The following is a 22839-nucleotide window of genomic DNA, read 5'->3' as shown; positions in this document are numbered from 1 at the left end:
CAATTTTGGTGGCAAAAAGAAAGGCAGGAAGGAGTTAGCAGAAAATTAAAAGTATCTGGAGGGAGGGCAACTTGTTCATGCATCTCTGGGTGCCATAATTCACTCCTGTGGCTAGGTTCTGCTTCTGTTTCTTTCCTCCCTGCTTCACATATTTCTAATCCCTACTGCAGTAAACAGTGAAAAATAATGAAAGCTCTCAAAGCTTCCATGGCTCCCTATCCAACTATCTTCTCCTTCTCAGTTAAAATCAGAGAAAAGCTTTTCCTCTGTGAACCAGATTTGTACTTTTGGGGCCAAATCCTCCATAGTTGCAAATGAGGATAGCACCATTGACCTCAACAGAGCCATGCTGATTTACACAGCTGAAGATAAGGGACTTTGTATCCAATACTGTTGTAAATTAAATTATTACAATCTTCAAATTTTTTTTTTGCTTCTCTGAGGCTCCTCAAGTTGTTATTTTTATGATTAATTGTTACCGTTCATGCATTACATCTTGAAAGCAATGTGTCATACAAGGATGAAACTCTGCTCCCAATTATATCACAGTAAATCTGAAGTAATGCCATTGGTTTCTGAGTAGTTACTCCATTTTATATACTGATGTAACTGCAAGCAGAATTTGGGTCCTATATATTATTTAGCATGCTTATTGAATGACTTTCCAAGGGAGTTAAGCGGCAATATGAGCCAAAATGTTAAAAGACGACTAATTGAGCCAGTCTTCCCAGAAACAGAGCCAGAAAGAACTGACGGAGCTGGCACACAAGGAGTCCAGATGGCCTTCAAGGTACTGTAAACTACTCAGAAGATGCAAAAAATAAGGTGTCATGAACATTTGTTATTTTGCTGCTAAACGTTTGTAAAGCAAAAACTGGCACTTTCCTCCCAAGTGAAATCTTAATATGGAAAAAGTGAAATTTACCAGGAAGAGGGATTTCCAGTTACTGTTTCAATTTGGTGTGGGTCTAACAAGTTTACAGTTTTTTTCGCATCTGTATTTCAGACTCTCAACCACACTCTTCTGTGTTCTAAATTTCTTCTCTATGTTTTACTCTTCTCCAAGAAGAGAATTACAGGAATGTAGGTTTGGACTGTACCATTCTTCATTCTACTTATGATCTTCGTCATCAGAATGGATGAGTTTTCTTCCATGTTCTGTTTCTTACTGCAACTGTTCTCACAGAATTTATTGTGGAATTTAAAAACTACTATACCTCTACCTCGATATAACGCTGTCCTCGGGAGCCAAAAAATCTTACCGCGTTATAGGTGAAACCACATTATATTGAACTTGCTTTGATCCACTGGAGTGTGCAGCCCCGCTCCCCCCGAGCATTGCTTTACCGCGTTATATCCGAATTTGTGTTATATCGGGTCGCGTTATATCAAGGTAGGGGTGTATATTTAAGGGAACATAATAATAGTATATACAATATTCTGTCCTTTACGTGGCTGGACATTTCACCTCCACATCACAGGTTAATTAATCTATCAGGGATGCAATGGAATATCAGTCATAATATAGAACATGGAAGCGTTATAAAATACAGAAGCATAATACTAAACACTAAAATAATATTTTAAAGTGGCATTAATGCTTTGACACCTCTTGCCAAAAACCAATACACTGAAGTGTCCAGTGGCATCTATTGAGGATGTTGAGCATTATCTTTGTTTGAGCCTCACACTCAGCAGATTATTTGGTTTAATAATGTACTTCTTTAGAACTGGTTGTCTCTTCCAATAAGTTTGGATCATGTATTATGTACAAATAATAAATAATAACAATCCTCCTCCCACTGAAGTCAGTGGAGTTCTGCACCTGAGCAACATGTTGGGACAATGACTGATCCAGAGGGAAGAACAACCTCTACTTAATCATCAGCATCATTTTGTAGAGCACTTGTGTTTTTCTTGGAGGTCTCCCATTCAACTACTGATCAGAACAAATCTTGCTTAGTTTATGAGATCCAATGATATCACAGCCTTAGGATATAGCTGCAGGCCTCATGCATGTGCTTAATACTTATTCTATGTAAAACAATTTTATCTTGAGCAGAAATGGTACATGGTCCTTTAATTAAGTCAGCCCTAAATTTTGCCTGGATCATTAATAAAATGAGACTATTCTCTGTTTTCCTATTAAAACACTATTCTTTTGTATTCTTTTTTACTTTGATAGTCTAAACTTTTTCTTCAAATCAGATCCCCAAGTTGATATTTGCTCCTTTGGGCTCATCTAAGAACTATAATCTGTGACTAAATCAAATTCATTTTCTCTTGGCACAAAAAGTATCCACAATAAAAATAACCATTTATTTTTTTGTTCATGCAGCATGGCATGTTCATGGCTAGGAATTGCCCAAGGGAATGGGAAAATTAATTTCAAGAAACTGGATTTTATAGGTACAAAAGCCCTCCGAATAAATGAAAAAATATGCAACTACATTTGGATAAAAGGAAATATACACTTGGATTTCAATGAAGGTTGTATTAAAATGCAACAAAGTACAGTATTAAGGATTCCATTTTGGGGGACATTTGCCACGTTGCGCAGAGTTTTAGCTGTGCAGCTCCCGGTACTAGAAGTGAAACAACTCAGCTGAAACTGTGCAACACTCTGAAAATGCACCCTTTTCCCAAAACTCAACCCACAAAAAGCCTCAGGTAGGCATTGCTGCACACATTATTCAAAATACCTACTCGTAGCTATCACCTCCACACTAGCCAGGCTAGGGTGTAATCAGGAAGGCCTAAATGCAACTGGAGTTGCAGCTAGCAAGGGATGTGAAGGGTAACAAGAAGGGTTTCTACAGATATGTTAGAAACAAGAAAAAGGTCAGGGAAAGTGAGGGACGCTTAATGAATGGGGGAGGCAACCTAGTGACAGATGATGTGGAAAAAGCTGAAGTACTCAATGCTTTTTTTTGCCTCGGTCTTCACAGACAAGGTCAGCTCCCACACTGCTGTCCTGGGCAACACAGAATGGGGAGGAGGTGAGCAGCCCTCAGTGGTGAAAGAACAGGTTAAGGACTATTTAGAAAAGCTGGACATGCATAAGTCCATGGGTCCGGATCTAATGCATCCAAAGGTGCTGAGGGAGTTGGCTGATGTGATTGCAGAGCCATTGGCCATTATCTTTGAAAACTTGTCGCGATTGGGGGAGGTTCCGGACGATTGGAAAAAGGCAAATATAGTGCCCATCTTTAAAAAAGGGAAGAAGGAGAACCCAGGGAACTACAGACCAGTCAGCCTCACCTCAATCCCTGGAAAAATCATGGAGCAGGTCCTCAAGGAAAAATTTTTGAAGCACTTGGAGGAGAGGAAGGTGATCAGGAACAGTCAACATGGATTCACCAAAGGCAAGTCATGCATGACCAATCCGATTGCCTTCTATGATGAGATAATTGGCTCTGTGGATATGGGAAAGCAGTGGATGTAATACATCTTGACTTTAGCAAAGCTTTTGATATGGTCTCCCACAGTATTCTCGCCAGGATGTTAAAAAAGTATGGATTGGATGAATGGACTATAAGGTGGATAGAAAGCTGGCTAGATCGTTGGGCTCAACGGGTAGTGATCAATGGCTCGATGTCTAGTTGGTAGCCGGTATCAAGCGGAGTGCCCCAGAGGTCTGTCCTGGGGCCGGTTTTGTTCAACATCTTTATTGATGATCTGGATGATGGGATGGATTGCACACTCAGCAAGTTCGCAGATGACACTAAGCTGGGGGGAGAGAGATAGGGTCCAGAGTGACCTAGATAAATTGGAGGATTGGGCCAAAAGAAATCTGATGAGGTTCAACGAGGACAAGTGCAGAGTCCTGCACTTAGGACGGAAGAATCCCATGCACCGCTACAGGCCAGGGACTGACTGGCTAAGCAGCAGTTCTGCAGAAAAGGACCTGGGGATTACAGTGGATGAGAAGCTGAATATGAGTCAGCAGTGTGCCCTTGTTGCCAAGAAGGCTAACAGCATATTGGGCTGCATTAGTAGGAGCATTGCCAGCAGATCGAGGGAAGTGATTATTCCCCTCTATTTGGCACTGGTGAGGCCATCCACCTGGAGTATTGCATCCAGTTTTGGGCTCTCCACTATAGAATTGATGTGGAGAAATTGCAGAGAGTCCAGCGGAGGGCAACGAAAATGATCGGGGGTTGGGGCTCATGACTTATGAGGAGAGGCTGAGGGAACTGGGCTTGTTTAGTCTGCAGAAGAGAAGAGTGAGGGGGGTTTTGATAGTAGCCTTCAACTACCTGAAGGGGGCTCCAAAGAGGATGGAGCTAGGCTGTTCTCAGTGGTGGCAGATGACAGAACAAGGAGCAATGGTCTCAAATTGCAGTTGGGGAGGTCTAGGTTGGATATTAGGAAACACTATTTCACTGGGAGGGTGGTGAAGCACTGGAATGGGTTACCTAGGGAGGTGGTGGAATCTCCATCCTTAAAGGTTTTTAAGGCCTGGCTTGAGAAAGTCCTGGCTGGGATGATTTAGTTGGTGTTGGTCCTGCTTTAAGCAGGGGGTTGGACTAGATGACCTCCTGAGGTCTCTTCCAACCTTAATCTTCTATGATTCTAAACAAGGTTTTCCAGCTATTATATAAGGTAAACACAAGCTTACAGCTATTTATTTACTGTCCTTGATCCATGTGCTGAAATTCCACTAACTTCAATAGAAGCTTTGCATGGAAACCAAAGGCAATTTACAAAAACACTTAGCTATACATAAAAGACAAGGGGGTGAGGTAATATCTTTTACTGGACCAACTTTTGTTGGTAAGAGAGACAAACTTTTGAGCTACACAGAGCTCTTCTTCAGGTCTAGGAAAGGTATTGAGAGTGTCACAGCTAAATACAAGATCAAAGTGATAGTTCAGCATACGTAGTTTGCACATATTCTAAAGCAGTATTTCTCAACCTTTTTGATACCAGGGACAGACTTGCTGCCTTCCTAAACTGTCAGGGAGATCTCAGGGACTGGTGCCAGTGTTGATCACTGTAGCAGTGGAGCTATGTCTGCATCCTAAGAACATAAGAACATAAGAAAGGCCGTACTGGGTCAGACCAAAGGTCCATCTAGCCCAGTATCTGTCTACCGACAGTGGCCAATGCCAGGTGCCCCAGAGGGAGTGAACCTAACAGGCAATGATCAAGTGATCTCTCTCCTGCCATCCATCTCCATCCTCTGACGAACAGAGGCTAGGGACACCATTCTTACCCATCCTGGCTAATAGCCATTTATGGACTTAGCCACCATGAATTTATCCAGTCCCCTTTTAAACATTGTTATAGTCCTAGCCTTCACAACCTCCTCAGGTAAGGAGTTCCACAAGTTGACTGTGCGCTGCGTGAAGAAGAACTTCCTTTTATTTGTTTTAAACCTGCTGCCTATTAATTTCTTTTGGTGACCCCTAGTTCTTGTATTATGGGAATAAGTAAATAACTTTTCCTTATCCACTTTCTCAACATCACTCATGATTTTATATACCTCTATCATGTCCCCCCTTAGTCTTCTCTTTTCCAAACTGAAGAGTCCTAGCCTCTTTAATCTTTCCTCATATGGGACCCTCTCTAAACCCTTAATCATTTTAGTTGCTCTTTTCTGAACCTTTTCTAGTGCTAGAATATCTTTTTTGAGGTGAGGAGACCACATCTGTACACAGTATTCGAGATGTGGGCGAACCATGGATTTATATAAGGGCAATAATATATTCTCAGTCTTATTCTCTATCCCCTTTTTAATGATTCCTAACATCCTGTTTGCTTTTTTGACCGCCTCTGCACACTGAGTGGACATCTTTAGATAACTATCCACGATGACGCCAAGATCTTTTTCCTGACTCGTTGTAGCTAAATTAGCCCCCATCATGTTGTATGTATAGTTGGGGTTATTTTTTCCAATGTGCATTACTTTACATTTATCCACATTAAATTTCATTTGCCATTTTGTTGCCCAGTCACTTAGTTTTGTGAGATCTTTTTGAAGTTCTTCACAATCTGCTTTGGTCTTAACTATCTTGAGTAGTTTAGTATCATCTGCAAACTTTGCCACCTCACTGTTTACCCCTTTCTCCAGATCATTTATGAATAAATTGAATAGGATAGGTCCTAGGACTGACCCTGGGGGAACACCACTAGTTACCCCTCTCCATTCTGAGAATTTACCATTAATTCCTACCCTTTGTTCCCTGTCCTTTAACCAGTTCTCAATCCATGAAAGGACCTTCCCTTTTATCCCATGACAGCTTAATTTACGTAAGAGCCTTTGGTGAGGGACCTTGTCAAAGGCTTTCTGGAAATCTAAGTACACTATGTCCACCGGATCCCCCTTGTCCACCTGTTTGTTGACCCCTTCAAAGAACTCTAATAGATTAGTAAGACACGATTTCCCTTTACAGAAACCATGTTGACTATTGCTCAAGAGTTTATGTTTTTCTATGTGTCTGACAATTTTGACACATCATTTCATTGATCCTGAAAGAAATCTTTCCTGAACCCTCTCTTCTGGCCTTCAAGCAACCCTCCAACTGCTCCTAGCTCATCATCAGAAGCCAGCTCCCCACAGACCAGGACATGCCTATCACAACATGTGCTGTACTTCATCCAGTGCACTAAATGCCCCAACAACAATTATGGAGGTGAAACCTGACAATCACTACGCTCTTGAATGAACTTACAGAGGAAAATGATAAAAATCAAAAACACCCTATCACCTGTGGGTGAGCACTTTTCACAAAGTGATCACTCTGTATCTGACCTCTCAGTCCTCATCCTCAAAGTAAACCTGCACAACACTTTCAAAAGATGAGCCTGGGAGCATAAACTCATTACTCTGCTAGACACTAAAAATCATGGACTGAACAGAGATACTGGATTTACAACTTATTACAACAATCTGCAACCCATTAACCCCCCATTTAGTTCTATGACTACAGGGGTCTAAATGGGCCACTTCACCTTGAATGGTCCCTTAGAATATATACTAACTACTTATCTATGCATAACAGGTTAAATACGTTTGAAGAGAATATTTTATATTAGCCCAACAGGCTGTTAAATCCCTGACACCTAAGATTCACAAACATGTTTAAAAATCATGATGGGTATCATACATATTTATATGCAAGCTCAAATGAAATAGAGTCACAAAGCAACCCTGTGTTTACAAACTTATTTCAGCATTGGCTTGACATTCTCAGTTAAATACCATAAAATACGGTAAATTCTCAATGGGCCAGTTTCTGCTCTCACAACCATATAAATCAGCAGTAAATCCACTAAAGTCAACAGTTACAACAATGTACAGCTGGTGTATGAGAGATCAAATCAGACCCAATTGCTGTAATTTTCTTAGATTCGTAGATAAAGATTGGAAAACTTACAGCCCAGGATAAGACTGGGTATTCAGCACTTTCTAACAATCAGGCCTCTTCAAGTTGTCTCAGGTTGGGTATCTCAGAGCTGAGAAACCCAAAATAGCTAGTCACTTTTGAAAATCTTGGCTTACATTTTTATTTAGGGCCCATTGCTATTTTTTCTAATAGAAAGTGGTGAGACTACTTTCCAGTTTTGGGAACATTTGGGTGTACAAGACAAAGCAAACTCAAAACAAGAGCTACAAAGCTACTCGAACCCAACACAATGGTTAGTTTTGTAACTACAGTTGTTATATATGCTTTCTCACTTCAGTTAATAATCACATCAAAGTACCATCGCCTTGTCTGTCTCCTTAGCTGTTCTTGAGTGGATTCACAGAGTTTAACCAAATCACCATAAAGAGAAAGTTAAACTACAAGAAATAAAATAGTTACATTTGCTGCTAAGGATCCTTTTGGCTGCTCAGGCTTTGGTCCTTCGCGAAACAGGAAAAACATACTGATGCTGAGTTTTTTACATTCATTCATGCTATTTACACAGTCTGCCATTTAATATTAGTGAATGGTAGCTGTTCACTTATAGTGAAATTCACTCCTGCCTACATAAAGCTAGAGTAATCAGGCTTTGTGCAAGAATATAAACACAGGTGGAGGGGATGGAATTTGTCTTCCCAGCTTGCCAGCAGACCATGCAATGCAGCTCTTTTGCAGCTAATGATTCAGACTATGGAATACCCTATGCAGACCTAGTGCAGTGATTTTAAGCCATTGGATTTGCATCAGTACCTATTCCTTGACTGCCTTCGAGTACACATCCCTCTCTGCACATTCCTATTTGCATCAGGCACACCACTGGTATTTGATAAACAACAAATCATTCTGCCATTCTGACTGCCTGGAACAAAATGTTGGGATTGGCACTGCCAGGTCCTCATATAAATCCAACTTCCCTAATTCTCATGTCTTAGTACTATTTATGATTGTATTGCATTCTAGTATAGGTTTTTCATCCTGTCCTCTAAAAACTGCCCTAAGGCTCTATTCTTGGCCCTCTTACTTGTTCTCCTTCTATCTTATCTCCCAAGATAACATTCCTAACATTCTCTCTTCCATCTTTCTGTCTTTTTCTAAACTGCCCACATCATGCTATACCCTGATTTCCCACTCCTGAATGCTTCAGAAACTGAAGACCTCTTTGTCTCAATCTCTTTCTCATCCTCTCATTCTCTTTAATCTAGACCTTAATTTTGCTCCCAAGGTCATGTGTTTGTATGTCCACAGTGCACCAATAGTCAGTTTGAATTCATGCACAATATATCTTGCCTTTAGGACTCTCTTAAACTAAGAGCCAAGAGCCCATCACAGTGTCCTGTATGTGAAAATTTGCCTTCACTACTTCTGCAATATTGCTAGAATTTGTCTTTGCCTCACTTGAAATTTTTAATGCTTTAATCACTTATTCCCTTGCTGTCACCTTTCTCTCTTGTTTATTGTCTTCCTAAATTCCTATTATCTAGAGAAACAAATACTATGCCAAGAAACAGAATTGATCATCCATATCTTTACTATTGGCATCTGCACTGGCTTCCTATACATCTCAAAATCCCATTAAAAATTGCCTTCCTAGTTTTCAAAATTCTTGAGACACTTGCTCCAGCCTACTTTTCCTCTATCTGCCTAAGCTTCCCCATCTACAAAATATGTATCCCTTTTTGTAAAGTGCTTTGAGATTGATGGATGAAAAGTGTTACACAAGGGACAATTATTATTAACAACAACTTTATGACCTTGTATCCATCTCTTGACTCTGTTACCCCAGATTTGGTCTCCTCTTTACAATATTGCTTAGTTGGATGTTCATCTTTTACTTGAGCTGGCCCATTTTTCTGGAACTGATTTGCCCTCTGTCCCCCTATCCCTTTCATCTTGATCACTTCTTTTCTATAAACTGTTTCTTAAGAACTTCTTTTCCCCTTTCTCTTCAGCTTATGATGGATGGATTCTTGCTGTAAAGTGTTTTGTGACATTGTATATTAGAGGATGTTACATTTTAAAAAAACTACCTTGTATTTGATTGTCAAAGACGCATACTTAATCAAATTTTCCATTCAGAAAGTACCAGCCTATTTTATCCTACAAAGAGACAGACACACAAAAGGGAGGGATGCAAGCTACTGTGATTGCCACTAAAATAAACACTTCCTGCAATATAGTGTTTGCCTCACTAGAAATTCCATGGCAGGATCACCTAAGAACATAAGAATGGCCATACTGGGTCAGACCAAAGGTCCATCAAGCCCAGTATCCTGTCTTCCGACAGTGACCAATGCCAGGTGCTTCAGAGGGTATGAACAGAACAGGTAATTATCAAGTGATCCATCCACTGTAGCCCATTCCCAGCTTCTGGCAGCACAGATTATAGGCAGCACAGGTAGACAGTAGATTCCTCTGGCTAACGTTGTCTGGCATTTTCAATTATAATATCCTCCTTTCAGTTGCTTATAACTTTGCCAAACTCAATCCATTTGGACCGAAATTTCTCATAGACGGTGCGTTTCTCTCAGGCTGAAGGTTTCTGGAAAGTTTCGGGTAAAATGATTTAGCCATTTCTGAGAATGAGATTAAGGGGAAATAAATTTGTTTTGCACATGTTAAAAAATAAAACTATCATAACTGATTTGTTGAAAAGTTCTGGCACCTCCATGCTTTGGAGCAGTGACTAAACATTTGGCAGGAAGGTCACCTAGTGTCAGGGCTGTGCCTTTTGCTGTCCCCATGAAAAATCACCCAAATTTGGCCAAATTATAAATCTCAGTTTGTATGTGCTCTGCAGAGACTTGTTAGTTCATCAGCTAAATCAGTGGTTTCCAAACTTGTTCCGCCGCTTGTGCAGGGAAAGCCCCTGGCGGGCCGGGACGGTTTGTTACCTGCCGCGTCCGCAGGTTTGGCCGATCGCTGCTCCCAGTGGCCGCGGTTTGCTGCTCCAGGCCAATGGGAGCTGCTGGAAGTGGCGGCCAGTACGTCCCTTGGCCCGCGCCGTTTCCAGCAGCTCCCATTGGCCTGGAGCAGCGAACCGCGGCCACTGGGAGCCACGATCGGCCGAACCTGCGGATGCGGCAGGTAAACAAACCGGCCCGGCCCGCCAGGCCACTACACAAGTGGTGGAATGAGTTTGGGAACCACTGAGCTAAATCTCTGGAGATTTCATCTGCACTGAGCATGCTCCATCCCCTCATTGCTCCTACCTGTAACTGAGCTGTGCATTCCCATCTCCACAGATCAACTGAGCATGCTCCATCCTGGGCCTGGAGGGGCTGAGCCAGACTTTCCTTGAAATTGCTCCTCCCAGCTGCATGGGGCTGTGGCAATGGAACCGCGAGCAGGCAGACTGTCTCTCCTGTGTTCCCAATGCCCCCTGATGGTGCCCAGGCAGTGAGGAGGAGGAGGAAACAGCCTGACTGGGATTCAGAGGAGGGAGGGAAGGTAGGAGTGGGAAAGGGAGGAGGCATGGGAAGGACTCAGGAGGAGCAGGGGCATGAATTGGGTGGAGAATATCAGCTGGAGCAGGACAGGAGCCAAGCAGCAGGCAGGTAGGCGGGAGTCAGAGGAGACAGACATGTATGGTAGGAGCAGAAGGGAACAGGAAGAGGTTGAGGTGAGGGGAAGAGGCAGAAGGATCTGTAACCATTAGAGCACAATCCCCTATAGAACATGGAGTTGAACCCAAGAGTCCTGAGTCTCAACACTCCTTCACTGTCTAGGAAATTGCTGTGACACCACTGGCGCTTTGTGTCTCATCCCCTCCTAGTGGTGGGTCCACCTTCCACGGCTACCAGTTAAGTTACTCTCTTAGCTCATGTGGAGCTTCAGTAGTAGAGAACCGTGCTGTGAATCTAAAGATTCCAAACTTCCTGATGATCCATGCTGTAAGCTGGTATGGTTCCACATTATTGAACTTTTGTTTTTTCAATTTCTACTTTTATTAAAAACACAGGAAATGACATCCAAAAATATTACAGTTGCAAAGTCAAGCTCTCAGAAGTTAGGAAATGCCAGAAATAAAGTTGGTGTGCCCCCTCTACTTCACCTGTGCGTATACATTCTGACAGTGTTTAATTACATGATCACATACTATTGTTTCTACAGGATCCCTCTTTCAGGGCACAGGATGGACTTGCTCTGGGAATATTAGGACCCCTCCCTCATTTGTTGCAAAAATTTGAACTCAGGTGGTGAATGAGGCAGGGAACTCCAGGAAAACAAAGAATGGCCTCATGGCTAAGGCAACTGAATTCTCCAGACTTTCTGGAGAAAAATTCAATCCCTGCTTCTGCCACAGAGTGGGCCAGTCACTTAGGGGAGGGCTACACTGCGCAGTTGTCGCCAAAACTTGTGTCTTTCGCGGGTACTTAAAGCGCCCCCCCGTGAAAGACAAAAGTTTTGCCGATGCAAGAGGCAGTGTGAACGCGGCAGGATCGCTCTCCTGCCGACAAAGCTTATGCCACTCGCAAAAGTGCCAACAAAATACTGCAAAAGAGCGTTCACACTTGCTGACTTTTAGTGACAAGGCTGTGTCGACACAGCCTTGTCGCTAAAAGTTCTGAAGTGTAGGCAAGCCCAGAAACTAAACTTTTTGCATGGGGAAACAGTGTGTTCCTCATTTTCTTTTGATTTGCAAAAGTCCTCAGCACTCCCAATTACAGAACCTCTGCTCTGAATATATGAAGTGTTATAACATTCTAAGTACTCTGAAAAATCAGGCCCTAAATCTCTGAAATTGGGCACCCAGAATTAGTTGACACTTTTGGCCTTAATCCTTGGCTTCACCTCGTAGGGGTGTTGTGAATATAAATTCATTAACATTTGTAAAGGACTAAGATACTACGATGAAAGCACCATAGAAAAGCCCAGGAGGAAATTAATAATTCTGTGTTCAGTGTGGGGTTTAGATGGTGTGCAGTAAATAATACATGGGACAACACACTGAATTATGAGGATAAAAAGAAATATTGAATAGCTACCCATTCAATGAGGACCATCTACCATGTGCACTAAATGAGGCAGAAGTTCTGTGGGAAAAAGTAACATGTGAACATATAATTAAGGACTATATCATAATGCACAAGGGGGAACAATTAAGAGGGAAACCTTAATTCTGGCACCTCCTAACTTTTGAGTGCTTGACTTTGCAACCTTAACATTCTTTTAATATATATATATATTTGGGTGCAATATAACAGTGAAATACTGACCAGATAGTACCACAGATAATTGCAGAACTAGGGCCAAACTTCCTGAGCAGAACCCCTAAATGACACTCAAATATTTTGTCCTAATACCCATATTTATACATGCAAACTCCTTAATGGCACATTAAAAGGAATAATTGCATACATAAGTGTATATTTTGCATGTACAAATGAAAAATGTGCATGCATAACAGGTATGCATATAAACGGTGTGGATGCAATTTAAGTGTCCCCTTTCAAAATGTTATCCCATTATATAATTTATTATGTTAGCCTTCTAAGACTAGAAGACTGAAAATGTCGAGTGAGAAACTAATTAAGTAAAAAGTGGGCTCCAGAGGTTATTGACCCCCAAATTGACATTTGCAATGGTGACATTTTGTTACTGGGGTGCATAATAGAGAATTGGCTACTTTGTAATTAAGGCTCAGATCATGGCTGGGCTTAACACACTCATGCAGGGACATAAGGGGGAAAAAGACCTCTCACTTCCCTCTCTGGCCTGCCTGGATCATTACCCAGACATTGGGTGGAGAGAGCTGACTCTACAGAGCTGGTTCTTCCTGTGCAGGGGGTGGGCGGCGGCTGGGGAATGGGCAGAGCTTTGGTTGCACTCACCCTAACACACAAGTGAGTAGAGCTGAATTGGCTTGAGGGGGAGATGGAATATCTACACCTGGTAAAGGGCTGTAACAAACTACTCCATTCCCTTCCTTCCCCAGAGAAAGGGAGAAGCAGAGGAGGAATTCTGGGCTCCTGCTGGACAGCATAGGGCTGTGCCTAAAGGTTCCATCTAGCTGCAACTGCTTTACAATGCTGGAGTGACCTTTTTTTAAACTTCCTGTATGTGAGAAATGTAGCTTTGTTTTTTTGGAATATGAAATTCTACGGCACAGGGACAGAGAGGAATTTGAGCTCTAAAATATAAAGGAATGGTACTCCAAGTATATCCCTATTGTTCAGACTTGGTTCAAGTCCATTGTAAATTAGGTGTATCTAAATTCACACCTAAGGGGAGTAGCTAAGTATCTAACAAAGCACACAGGTAACAATTTACCTATCTACAATTCTTACAATCAGATAGGTACTGTTCTACGGATTGTCATGTTCATCCTCTCTCTGTGTATAGGGCTCCTATTCATTACCTAGAGTGTTGATTAAGGGCAAGATATAGTTCTTAGCCTTAATATCTGATTTTTTTACAATATCCATCACTTGCTAAGAAACAAAATAAAAACAATGGTTGATATTAATTTAAAACCTATGAGATATCGTTCACTGTTTCTCAGAGGACCACCAGTAACTAACGAATCCTATGCAAGAGCTACAGCAAACCACGCTGACCCCACTGATGAGCTAATCAATTATGCTAGTACAAAACAAGGTAATAACCAAAGCAAAAGAAAACCTATGTTCTTTACAGAACCAGGAAGGAGTGGGGAGAAAGCACATTTGCCAAATCCAACATGGCAAAACTGGTAGGGCAGTACATTTTGTTTCACGTTTCCAAGAAAATATTTTTAAGATTTCTACCTCCCTCCAGCCTTTAACAAAATTAATGTTCTTCTAAGTACAGCAGCTTTATTTCCACCAACTCAAAGTGAATGAAGAAAAAACAGTATACAGGTAGAAGGTTTGAATAGTAGAAATTGTAATTATCCCAAATAATAGGGATATGACATACTATAGTGTTTACAGAGTACAATATACATGCTACACCTTTATATCAGCAGTATCTTAAATCAAGGTTTAAATTCTGCTTTTAAAAAGACTGCAGCATAGCTCGCTGCTGTGTGTGCTTTGGAGAATAAAAATGATTAATTCTGCCCATCAATGAAGTTTTTTCTTATGATTATCACAAGCCTTTGCAACATGCAGCAAAAGAAAAATGGAAATCATTTATAGGCTCATGTTTAAAACCTTATTTAAAAACACATAACAATACTAATTATTAAGCACCAGAAAGGTTTAAATAAAAATCAGGTAAAATGCTGACTTTAAAAAATTTAAACATAGCTGCATTTAAGAGATTTTTTTTTCAATGAACGATTTTACAGCTCTGGGTTAAGAAGGAATTTTTATTTCAAAATTAAAAGAAGAAAACGATGGGAAAAGAAGTAAATCAAATGGGAAGTGTATCATCTCATGTGAGCGCCAATGATGAGCTGCACATCTGAAAAGAGCAGAATGATCAATTCATCACTACAAAGCAGAAAGAAGCAGAGAGTGCCTTGAAAAAGATTTCCTTTTGGAATCACCATGGCCAAGAGTCAGCAAAAGCTTTGTACCCAGGGACCTAATGTTGTCTTTTAAACTAACAAAACTAGACTACTCTGGAAGAAAGAAAAAAAAAAGGTAAGACTTCATCATTTAATCCCTTTCCACTTTACTGTGTATCTTCTCAGTGCTTATCTTGATACCATTTTTCTTTTCCCCCCCCCTGACAGTATGATACCAGCATGGATAGTTCATGCCAAATGTGCACTAATCTATATCTCAGAGTTTCTGCCTATCTCATTAGTCTGTCTCACATTCAACAGTTAGAGAACATGTAGCAAAGGAATTGCAAGGTGTTGGCAGTTGCTAGAGTGACAGTGTTGCGAATTCAAAATGGCACTCCCTGAACCATCTAAGATTGCACACGGAACACCACAACACATACATCTGATTGTAATATTTCTACTGGCAACAATTCTAATATGCTGTTTTATTTCATCTCAGGTTTTGTGCCAAATTCTTCTCTCAGTTCCATTGGGGGTAAACCTGCCCTGTATAACTAAGAGTAGCATTTGAGCTACTGTTTTTAATCTGATGCTAAATAAGTAATTAGCAATGACCAACAAGTCAACTGGGGGAACAAGGGCATAGCCATAGAGACGTATTGGTGAAATCTCACCTTAGGCCCTAGTCCTGCAAGTTATCCCTGTGCTCACATAGAGCCCCACTAATTTCAGTGGGGTTCTGCTTGGTGCAGGTCTCTGTCTGCCTGGAACATTTTGTAGAATCATGACCCCCACTGAATTGCAGCTGATTTAACTGCTATTCTGTGCAGCTCTGCCTTGGGCTGATAACATTTTCATCTTCCAGAATACTCTTGTTTTTCTAAAAGCCCAAACATTTTGAATAACTATTCACTTAATTAAAAGGAAAAACAAACAGTTACTGGTGTCCACCTTGGCTTGGTGCATTGTTAGGTACCTTGCCTCATTTTAAAACTAGAAACAATTTGCATTTTAACCATAAAAATATTAACTTTCCAGACTCTTATTTCAGTGTGTGCACTGTGAACCCACACAGGAGAATACTTTGAGAAAATAAAAATAAACTTACAAACTTTGAATGCACTTCAAGGTTCAGAAAGCAATGGGAACAAATGCATTATTTAATCATAAAAAAAAATACAGACAATGTAGTGCAAAGCTGAGGAAAGAACTCAGGCTCCCAGAGGCAAAGCAGGGTGGGAGCATGGAGGGTATGACTGCTTTCAGAGCTGGACCTGTGCCTTCTCCTAATACTGCTTCTTATTAGGGAGGTGGAAAGGAGGCTGAGACCACTGGATGGTGGTAAGAACTAGCTGCAGTTTTCTCAGAAACAGTGATTTAGAGACAAGAGAAAACAAATAAGAAATCTTAGCAAAACAGGATGGAAAACTTCTAGTTTACAAACAATAAATCCTGTTCAATTATGAAAAGTTGAAAAGAAAGCCCAGGAAAAACACAAGGGCAGATCCAGCTTCCATTCAAGTCAATAGCAAATTTTCTATTCACTTCAATGGGGCAGATGCTATGTGCTGCTTTGTTACCCTAATTCCAATCACAATATTACTCCCCCACCCTCATTAAGGGCTGGTTCCAACCTTACTTGACTGGCTTACACCCTGTTTTTGTTATGTTGGCTCAACAATGCTTGTAACCTTTTAAAATTACTCACAATAACTGCCAAGTGCAGTAGCGCTTACCCTGAGGTAGTTGAGGGTGAAGTTAGTCAGACCCATTCGGGTGATGTTTTTGGACAGCTGCTCCAGCACCTGAGGGTCTTGTGCCTAAGTAGGAAGGAAACAAGGAAATTGGCACTTTGCTTTTGGTTTGTTTTTTGAGGGGGGAAATCACTCTTGTGGAAAAATTACATTTCAAGGCTAGAATTAAAATTTAAATAAATAAAACCACTCCAGAGGTCTTTTACTGGATTTGTAATATTAAGCAATACTAATTTGTTGTTAGACAAAGTCCATTTTAGATGGTCTTTCTATAACTCCCTCCACTAGTCCAGCTCACCTTAAAAGCTAAATGCATTTATATAAAATTACTATTATATATATTATATTAACACTTGGAGACCCTAACTGAGATTGGGACCCTAGTGTGGTAGACACTGTACAAAAGATATAGTATGAGATAGTGACCATCCCCAAGTCTGTAATCTTTTTGTATCACATTTTTCTAACTACACAACTCTTGCTTTAAGTGATTAAACCAGTTGTGCAAACTCTCATTTACTTTCATGAGGGTTCTGTGTCGGAGGGCTTGTAGGATCAGGTCACAGACTAGAAGATCTTCTGGTAGGGACTGTGGGTTAGATTTTCAGGTGGGCTATGGGGGGGGGGAGGGGGTTGTGGGTGTCTGGCTCTGTCCTGTGGGGAGGGGGGAAAACAGGAACTGGGTTGTCATTGGGGTTTCTTTAACTCTCTTCTCCTGGGGGGATTTTTGTGTGTGTCTGTATTGTTACAGACATACTTGCTGACAGGTATTTTGAAACAAATTACCAAAATAATTGAAACTGGTGTGATTATGTAGTGTTATTTTGACAAATAAGATTTTCAAAATTTTGCAGAATTTTAAAATATTGTGCACAAAATTTTTAATTTTTTGGTGCAGAATGCCCCCAGGAATAACAATGTAAAAGTACTCTGGAATTCTGGTTCATGTCATTACAGAGAAGGGGCTTTCAATGTGAAAATAAAATCTGGAATCAGGTTCCAAAGTTTTGGTTTGTGTATGTATGTATTTGCTATCTCCTGTGAGTATAAAAATCAGCTTTCACATTTAAGGGCCAAATTCTTCTCTCAGCTACAGTGATGAAAGCCCACTGACTTCAGTGGAGTTGCATCAATATAAATGAAAGCGGACTTTGTCCCCAAATCTTTGTCATGCAACCCACAACGACAAAATGGGATTCAAGAAAAAATGTATTAGAGCGAAGTGAAAAATAACTGTGAAAATATAGTTACAATATAGCCTTACACGAAACACTGAGAAACAGGGGAGAGTGATGAAAGAAGGGCTTATACATTAATGCGGTTGCAGTCAGAACAAAATATGTATAGTTAATTGCCTGGGCTGTGAAATTTGCTGGAGTTCTTTAAAAATATAATCTCATCTCTTTGCATTAGGTCAAATGAAAAAAGGATTACTTACATGCATGGCTAGAATGCTGCGTGGGACTAATTCTCTGTACTGTCTAATGGTAAAGTGCCATGTTTTTATTCTCATAAGATCATCAAAGGTAAACTCCAAGATAAGACGCCCTTCTGTGCATACCTAGGATTAATAAAACACATGAAATAAAATCTTCCAGGAAATCTGTGCAGAATTACAGTATTCTGACTCATTTAAACTAAACACCAAAATATCATCTGTATTTTAGTGTTCATTGTCATTGGGTTAATTGTTTTCCCTTCTCTAGAAAAAGAATTAGGGAAAGTAACTTCACGGTGGAGACAATAACTTATTATACTCTAGATTTTATAGCATTGTGTGTACTAAATCTTATTTATTGCACCATTTTTGTTTCCCTTTTTAATCACCACTGCTAATTAATGATACTAAACCTTTCAGCATAGGTGACTGTTGTGCATACTTGATGTCAAGCTGCTGAACCAGTCGTTCCCAACCTTTTAAAGTTTGATCCTCCCTACTAATGGATTAATGTATAAATGCTCCATTTGCATCCACTAGCAGTGCATAATGCCCCAGCATGGTTGCTGTCAATACTCATTTTTCTGTTCTTTTTTTCTTATTGTCTTTTTCCAAGTGCTTCCTCCCCACATATATACCCCGTTTTTATTTTTAATCTGGTTTTCTTCTCTCATTTTCTTTCTCTTTTATCAGCTGCCTATCCCACAGATTTGCCACTAACCAGAAAGCTACATGCAGGTGTCCCTGGGTCTGCACTGGTAGCTCCATGGGGCTGACTCCGATGCGATATTGAAGCTGAGTGTTGTGGGGGCAAAGAAGAGACACTTAGACCAGTATGCCAATGCCTGATCTTGTAGCTCTGTACATGTGAGTTACCCCCCACAGTCAAATAATTCATATCGTACTGTGAAGGATACTGTATTAGAAAAGTAAGGGGGTGGGTAGGCAGGTAGAAGGATGGGTAAATGCAGTTGGGCACTGCAGGAGAAGGGAGAGGAAGTGGCTGGCTTTCATAGAGCTGCACACAGCTTTATCTGTGAGCAGTGAAGTATCTGAGTATCATGCGGCTGTCATGCATTCAGTCTTCTCTAGGGTGCCAAATGCACTCCTTGCATGGTGCCCTGGCTAGTGGATCCCTGAAGCATTGTACACATTAGCAGCACTGGAAACTCTTTTTTTTAAAACTGGTTACGAATTTAGTCTCAAAGCTCCTGTTAGGAGTTAGTATGACTGAGGGAACCTGCAGTGAAAGAAATAATGAAAGGAGAGAGAAGTAATTAGTGAAATGTTCTTACAGTACTGTGCACAGACAATTAGATAACAATCTTCCATTAAAAAAAAGACACTTATTGCAACTTTAATCAAATAATAGCAGAATTAAATAAAACAAATTGTAATGCTAGTTTACTAGTTAGACTGTTTGCACATTGGTGTGACCACCAAACCCAGATTTATTTAGTTTGTGGTTTTGCAATGTGTATTTTTTCTGATTAACTACTTATTTGATGCTGGTGTCTCCTCACAGTTTGACCTGCTTTAGCATAGTGTTCAAAACCACTTAGACTAGGCTACCAGGCATATTGTGCAGGCAAAATATTGTAGGCCTAGGAAAGAGAGACTTGTTAATAAGTTCTGGGTTCTCTTATTCACTGTACCTCAGTCATGCATTCAGTTTTTCTATAGCTGATGGCCTATATGCAGGATTCATTCCCTCACTTGACTCTTTGATGTTCTCATTATTTTCATACTAAGATTAAAAATGTCACAAACATGACTCTAATACTCCAATGTGAGGTAGCTGAGCCTATCAATATTACTGTATTGAAGTGAAGGATCCTGGTTATTGCCCAGTTAATATTAAACTACATCAGGTTTATAATAATTTCTTATAATAATATCCCATACGCTCCCAAATATGTCTTCTCTGAAATGTTAAGAAATACAGCTCTCCATAGACTTTATTTTATGAACACATGTTAACAAATGGTCACAGAAAAGCTGGAACACATACCTCATATCATTGGCAAAATTTTACACATCTTATAAAGGAATTTAATTTTCCCCTGTCCAAGAGAATTTCAGGTATTGCTTCTAATCAATAAAATTAATGTAGTTCTTATTTGAAGTTGGCCTCTTTTTTTTTTTTTTTTTTTTTTTTAAGAAAAGGTGCCTTTCCCACAGAATCCAAAATCAAAAGGGTCTCCAATTAAGAAAACATTTTCTGTTGTGCTGAATTCATGTTACCTTACTGTGAGCTCTGACATTTTGTTTCTGTGGTAACCAAAATCAGCTGATTAGTTGGCATGGCAACAGAAAAGATGTAATCCCAGCAGACACACTCTAATCAATGCCCCCAGCACAGATGGTCTCCGGAGGATCAACAAGAAAGAGGCTGGCAGGCATTCAGTATATCACGTGGTAGCTCTAGACTAGGCCAGGAAAAAGAAAACTAAAAAAGAACATTTCTCAAACTAACCAATAGCTTTTTAACCCCTTCCTTGCATTGATTAATTGTAGGCTATTCAACGGGTTGCACCCATGAAAAATGACCTCAAAATTGCTTTCTATTGGATAGAATGTAGTTTTTCTAAAATAAAAAAATCTTTTCTTCCCTTTTTAGCCCATATTAATAGATCATTTATCAAACCTGTTCCTTTACTTGAAAAGCAGTCTAAAGCTTTTATGAATACATACAATTAGTAAGATTATTTACTCAGTAAGACTTTAAAAAGATAAAGTGAGCTTTAGTGTTATACTTGTAAATTATCGATGAGTGAGTCATTGTCAACTGCAGAGAAAAATGTATTTTTATTATAACGATACATGCATGTAGGCTATGACCATTTTTAGTAGCACTGATCTCTGTAAAGTTCATTTATGTGAGGCTATTGGGAAATACAAAAATCACTAGCACTAAAAAACAGCTCAACTACCATATAAAGTTTGAGTATAAGTAAATTAGAAGAGTCTGGGTTAATTCTGTGAGAGCATTGCTTCCACTGTGTGAAGGGGGAAAAAAATCTAAAATCCAAACACCATGGTGAATTAACATGGTAGCTTGGATGTTTAGAACCTGATTTTACTATCACAGAAGTCAGTGGCAAAACTGTTAACTGGGACCTTTAATCCTGAACATGAATTTCCCTTCTTTTATTAGCTTTAATTCACACCCTGAACGTTATTAAATATTTCTATTAATTTATTTCTTTTGGATTTTATTAAAAATGTAGCATTGACTTCTTAGTTCAGTAAGATATTTAAGTACTTGGGTAACTTTAAGCAGGTGAATAACCCCGTTGAAGTCAGTTTTGACTACTTGCACTTAAAGTCAGGTATATGCTTAAGTACCTTGCTTAAAAAAGAAAAAAAATTACTAATCTCATATTTACTCAGTACTATCTAATAAGTTGAGCTAAGCAGGAAAATATAAAAATGCATAGCATGTGGATCATTGATGCAACAGATGATCAAACCTCTATCAGGACTGTTCCAGACTATTGTATTAAAACTACTTAGAGAATTTTTAGCTTACAGACTGTTCATCAGACCAAAGTGGGTGCTAAACAACAGCAGTGTGCTTGATGTGTTTGAATACTAAAAATGTTTACAACAGAGTAACTAAAGGAAGGAAAAACCTTACTTGACCAAATTCTGACACGGTGTTAAGTGGGTGAATTTAATTTAATGTAGTTACACATGTTACATGAGGTTTGAATTTTGTCCACTGTACCCAGGCCGCAAGGGCACAGTTCTGCCATTACATGTGCTGGGTCCTTATGGACTTCACTGGGAGTTGTGCATGCACCTTAGAGGGCAAAGTTTGGTTCTAACTCACTTTCGAACATGCCAAGCAATGTTACTCTTTTCTCCCTTATTCTACATTCTAAAGGAGTTTTAGTAAGAAAAATAATTTTTTAATTGTAAAAACATATAAAAACAATTTAAGTTTTTTCCTGAAGCTAAGTTGTATCCCTGAGTGAACTTTCTATTGAAGTATAGAGATTTACATTAGACTCCTCAACAGAACCTTCACTATGGAGGGATAGCTCAGTGGTTTGAGCATTGGCCTGCTTAAACCCAGGGTTGTGAGTTCAATCCTTCAGGGGGCCATTTAGGGATCTGGGGCAAAAATCTGTCTGAAGATTAGTCCTGCTTTGAGCAGGGGGTTGGACTAGATGACCTCTTGAGGTCCCTTCCAACCCTGATATTCTATGATCTATTGGAGTGTGTATGGTGTCACTAAGACTCCAATTTTGCGAATCTTTACAAGATTGAGACCAAACTGCCATCACATGTATGAAGTGCTTATCTTGAAGTAGATGGGATCTGTATATATTCAGCCCAAGACAGATTTTGGTCCTTAGTAGCGTTCCACCTTTTTTCTTTTGTATCAGCTGTATATTATTTCCCCCTCTGAAGGAACAGCGCTGTAGTACAGTGTGCTGACAATGCAAAACAAATGTGTTAAGTCAGCAAAAGTATTTATTGAATGCTAGAGATTCCAAAGGAAGGGTTCCAAAAAACTGCTTCTCTGTGTAATATAGCATTAAACCAACTGACCCGTGTTCTGCCCTTTGGCCAAGTGCATCTGATGGGAGAAAAATCATGGAAATGACACAAATGTTGTTCGAGTGCCAGGCAGAAGGGACAAATAGCTACACTATAGCTTCCCTTCCACTGCACATAGCCAAACATCTAGCCATGGCTGCAATATGCAAGCTCTTCATTGGCCAGGTGGTGAGGAGGGGGTCATCTAGGAACAGCTCGTTTACTTGGCACGCTTCCTTCTCTTTGGGGGGC

The 22839-nt window shown here is 40.1% G+C and overlaps 1 protein-coding gene across 2 annotated transcripts in view; it reads right to left on the bottom strand.

Annotated features, from left to right (window-relative positions):
- Positions 1-22839, bottom strand: part of LDB2 (LIM domain binding 2) — a 299731-nt gene that overhangs the window by 39714 nt on the left and 237178 nt on the right. For both annotated transcript variants that reach the window (XM_065405200.1, XM_065405201.1), the window contains exons 4-5: positions 18040-18162; positions 16584-16667 (exon numbers count right to left, since the gene is read on the bottom strand). In XM_065405200.1, the coding sequence (XP_065261272.1) occupies positions 16584-16667; positions 18040-18162 (207 nt within the window). The remainder of the gene's footprint in view (positions 1-16583; positions 16668-18039; positions 18163-22839) is intronic.

The sequence above is a fragment of the Emys orbicularis genome, chromosome 5, assembly GCF_028017835.1.
Source record: "Emys orbicularis isolate rEmyOrb1 chromosome 5, rEmyOrb1.hap1, whole genome shotgun sequence".
Classification (NCBI taxonomy): Eukaryota; Metazoa; Chordata; order Testudines; family Emydidae; genus Emys; species Emys orbicularis.
This window is presented reverse-complemented; position numbering and strand designations above follow the sequence as displayed.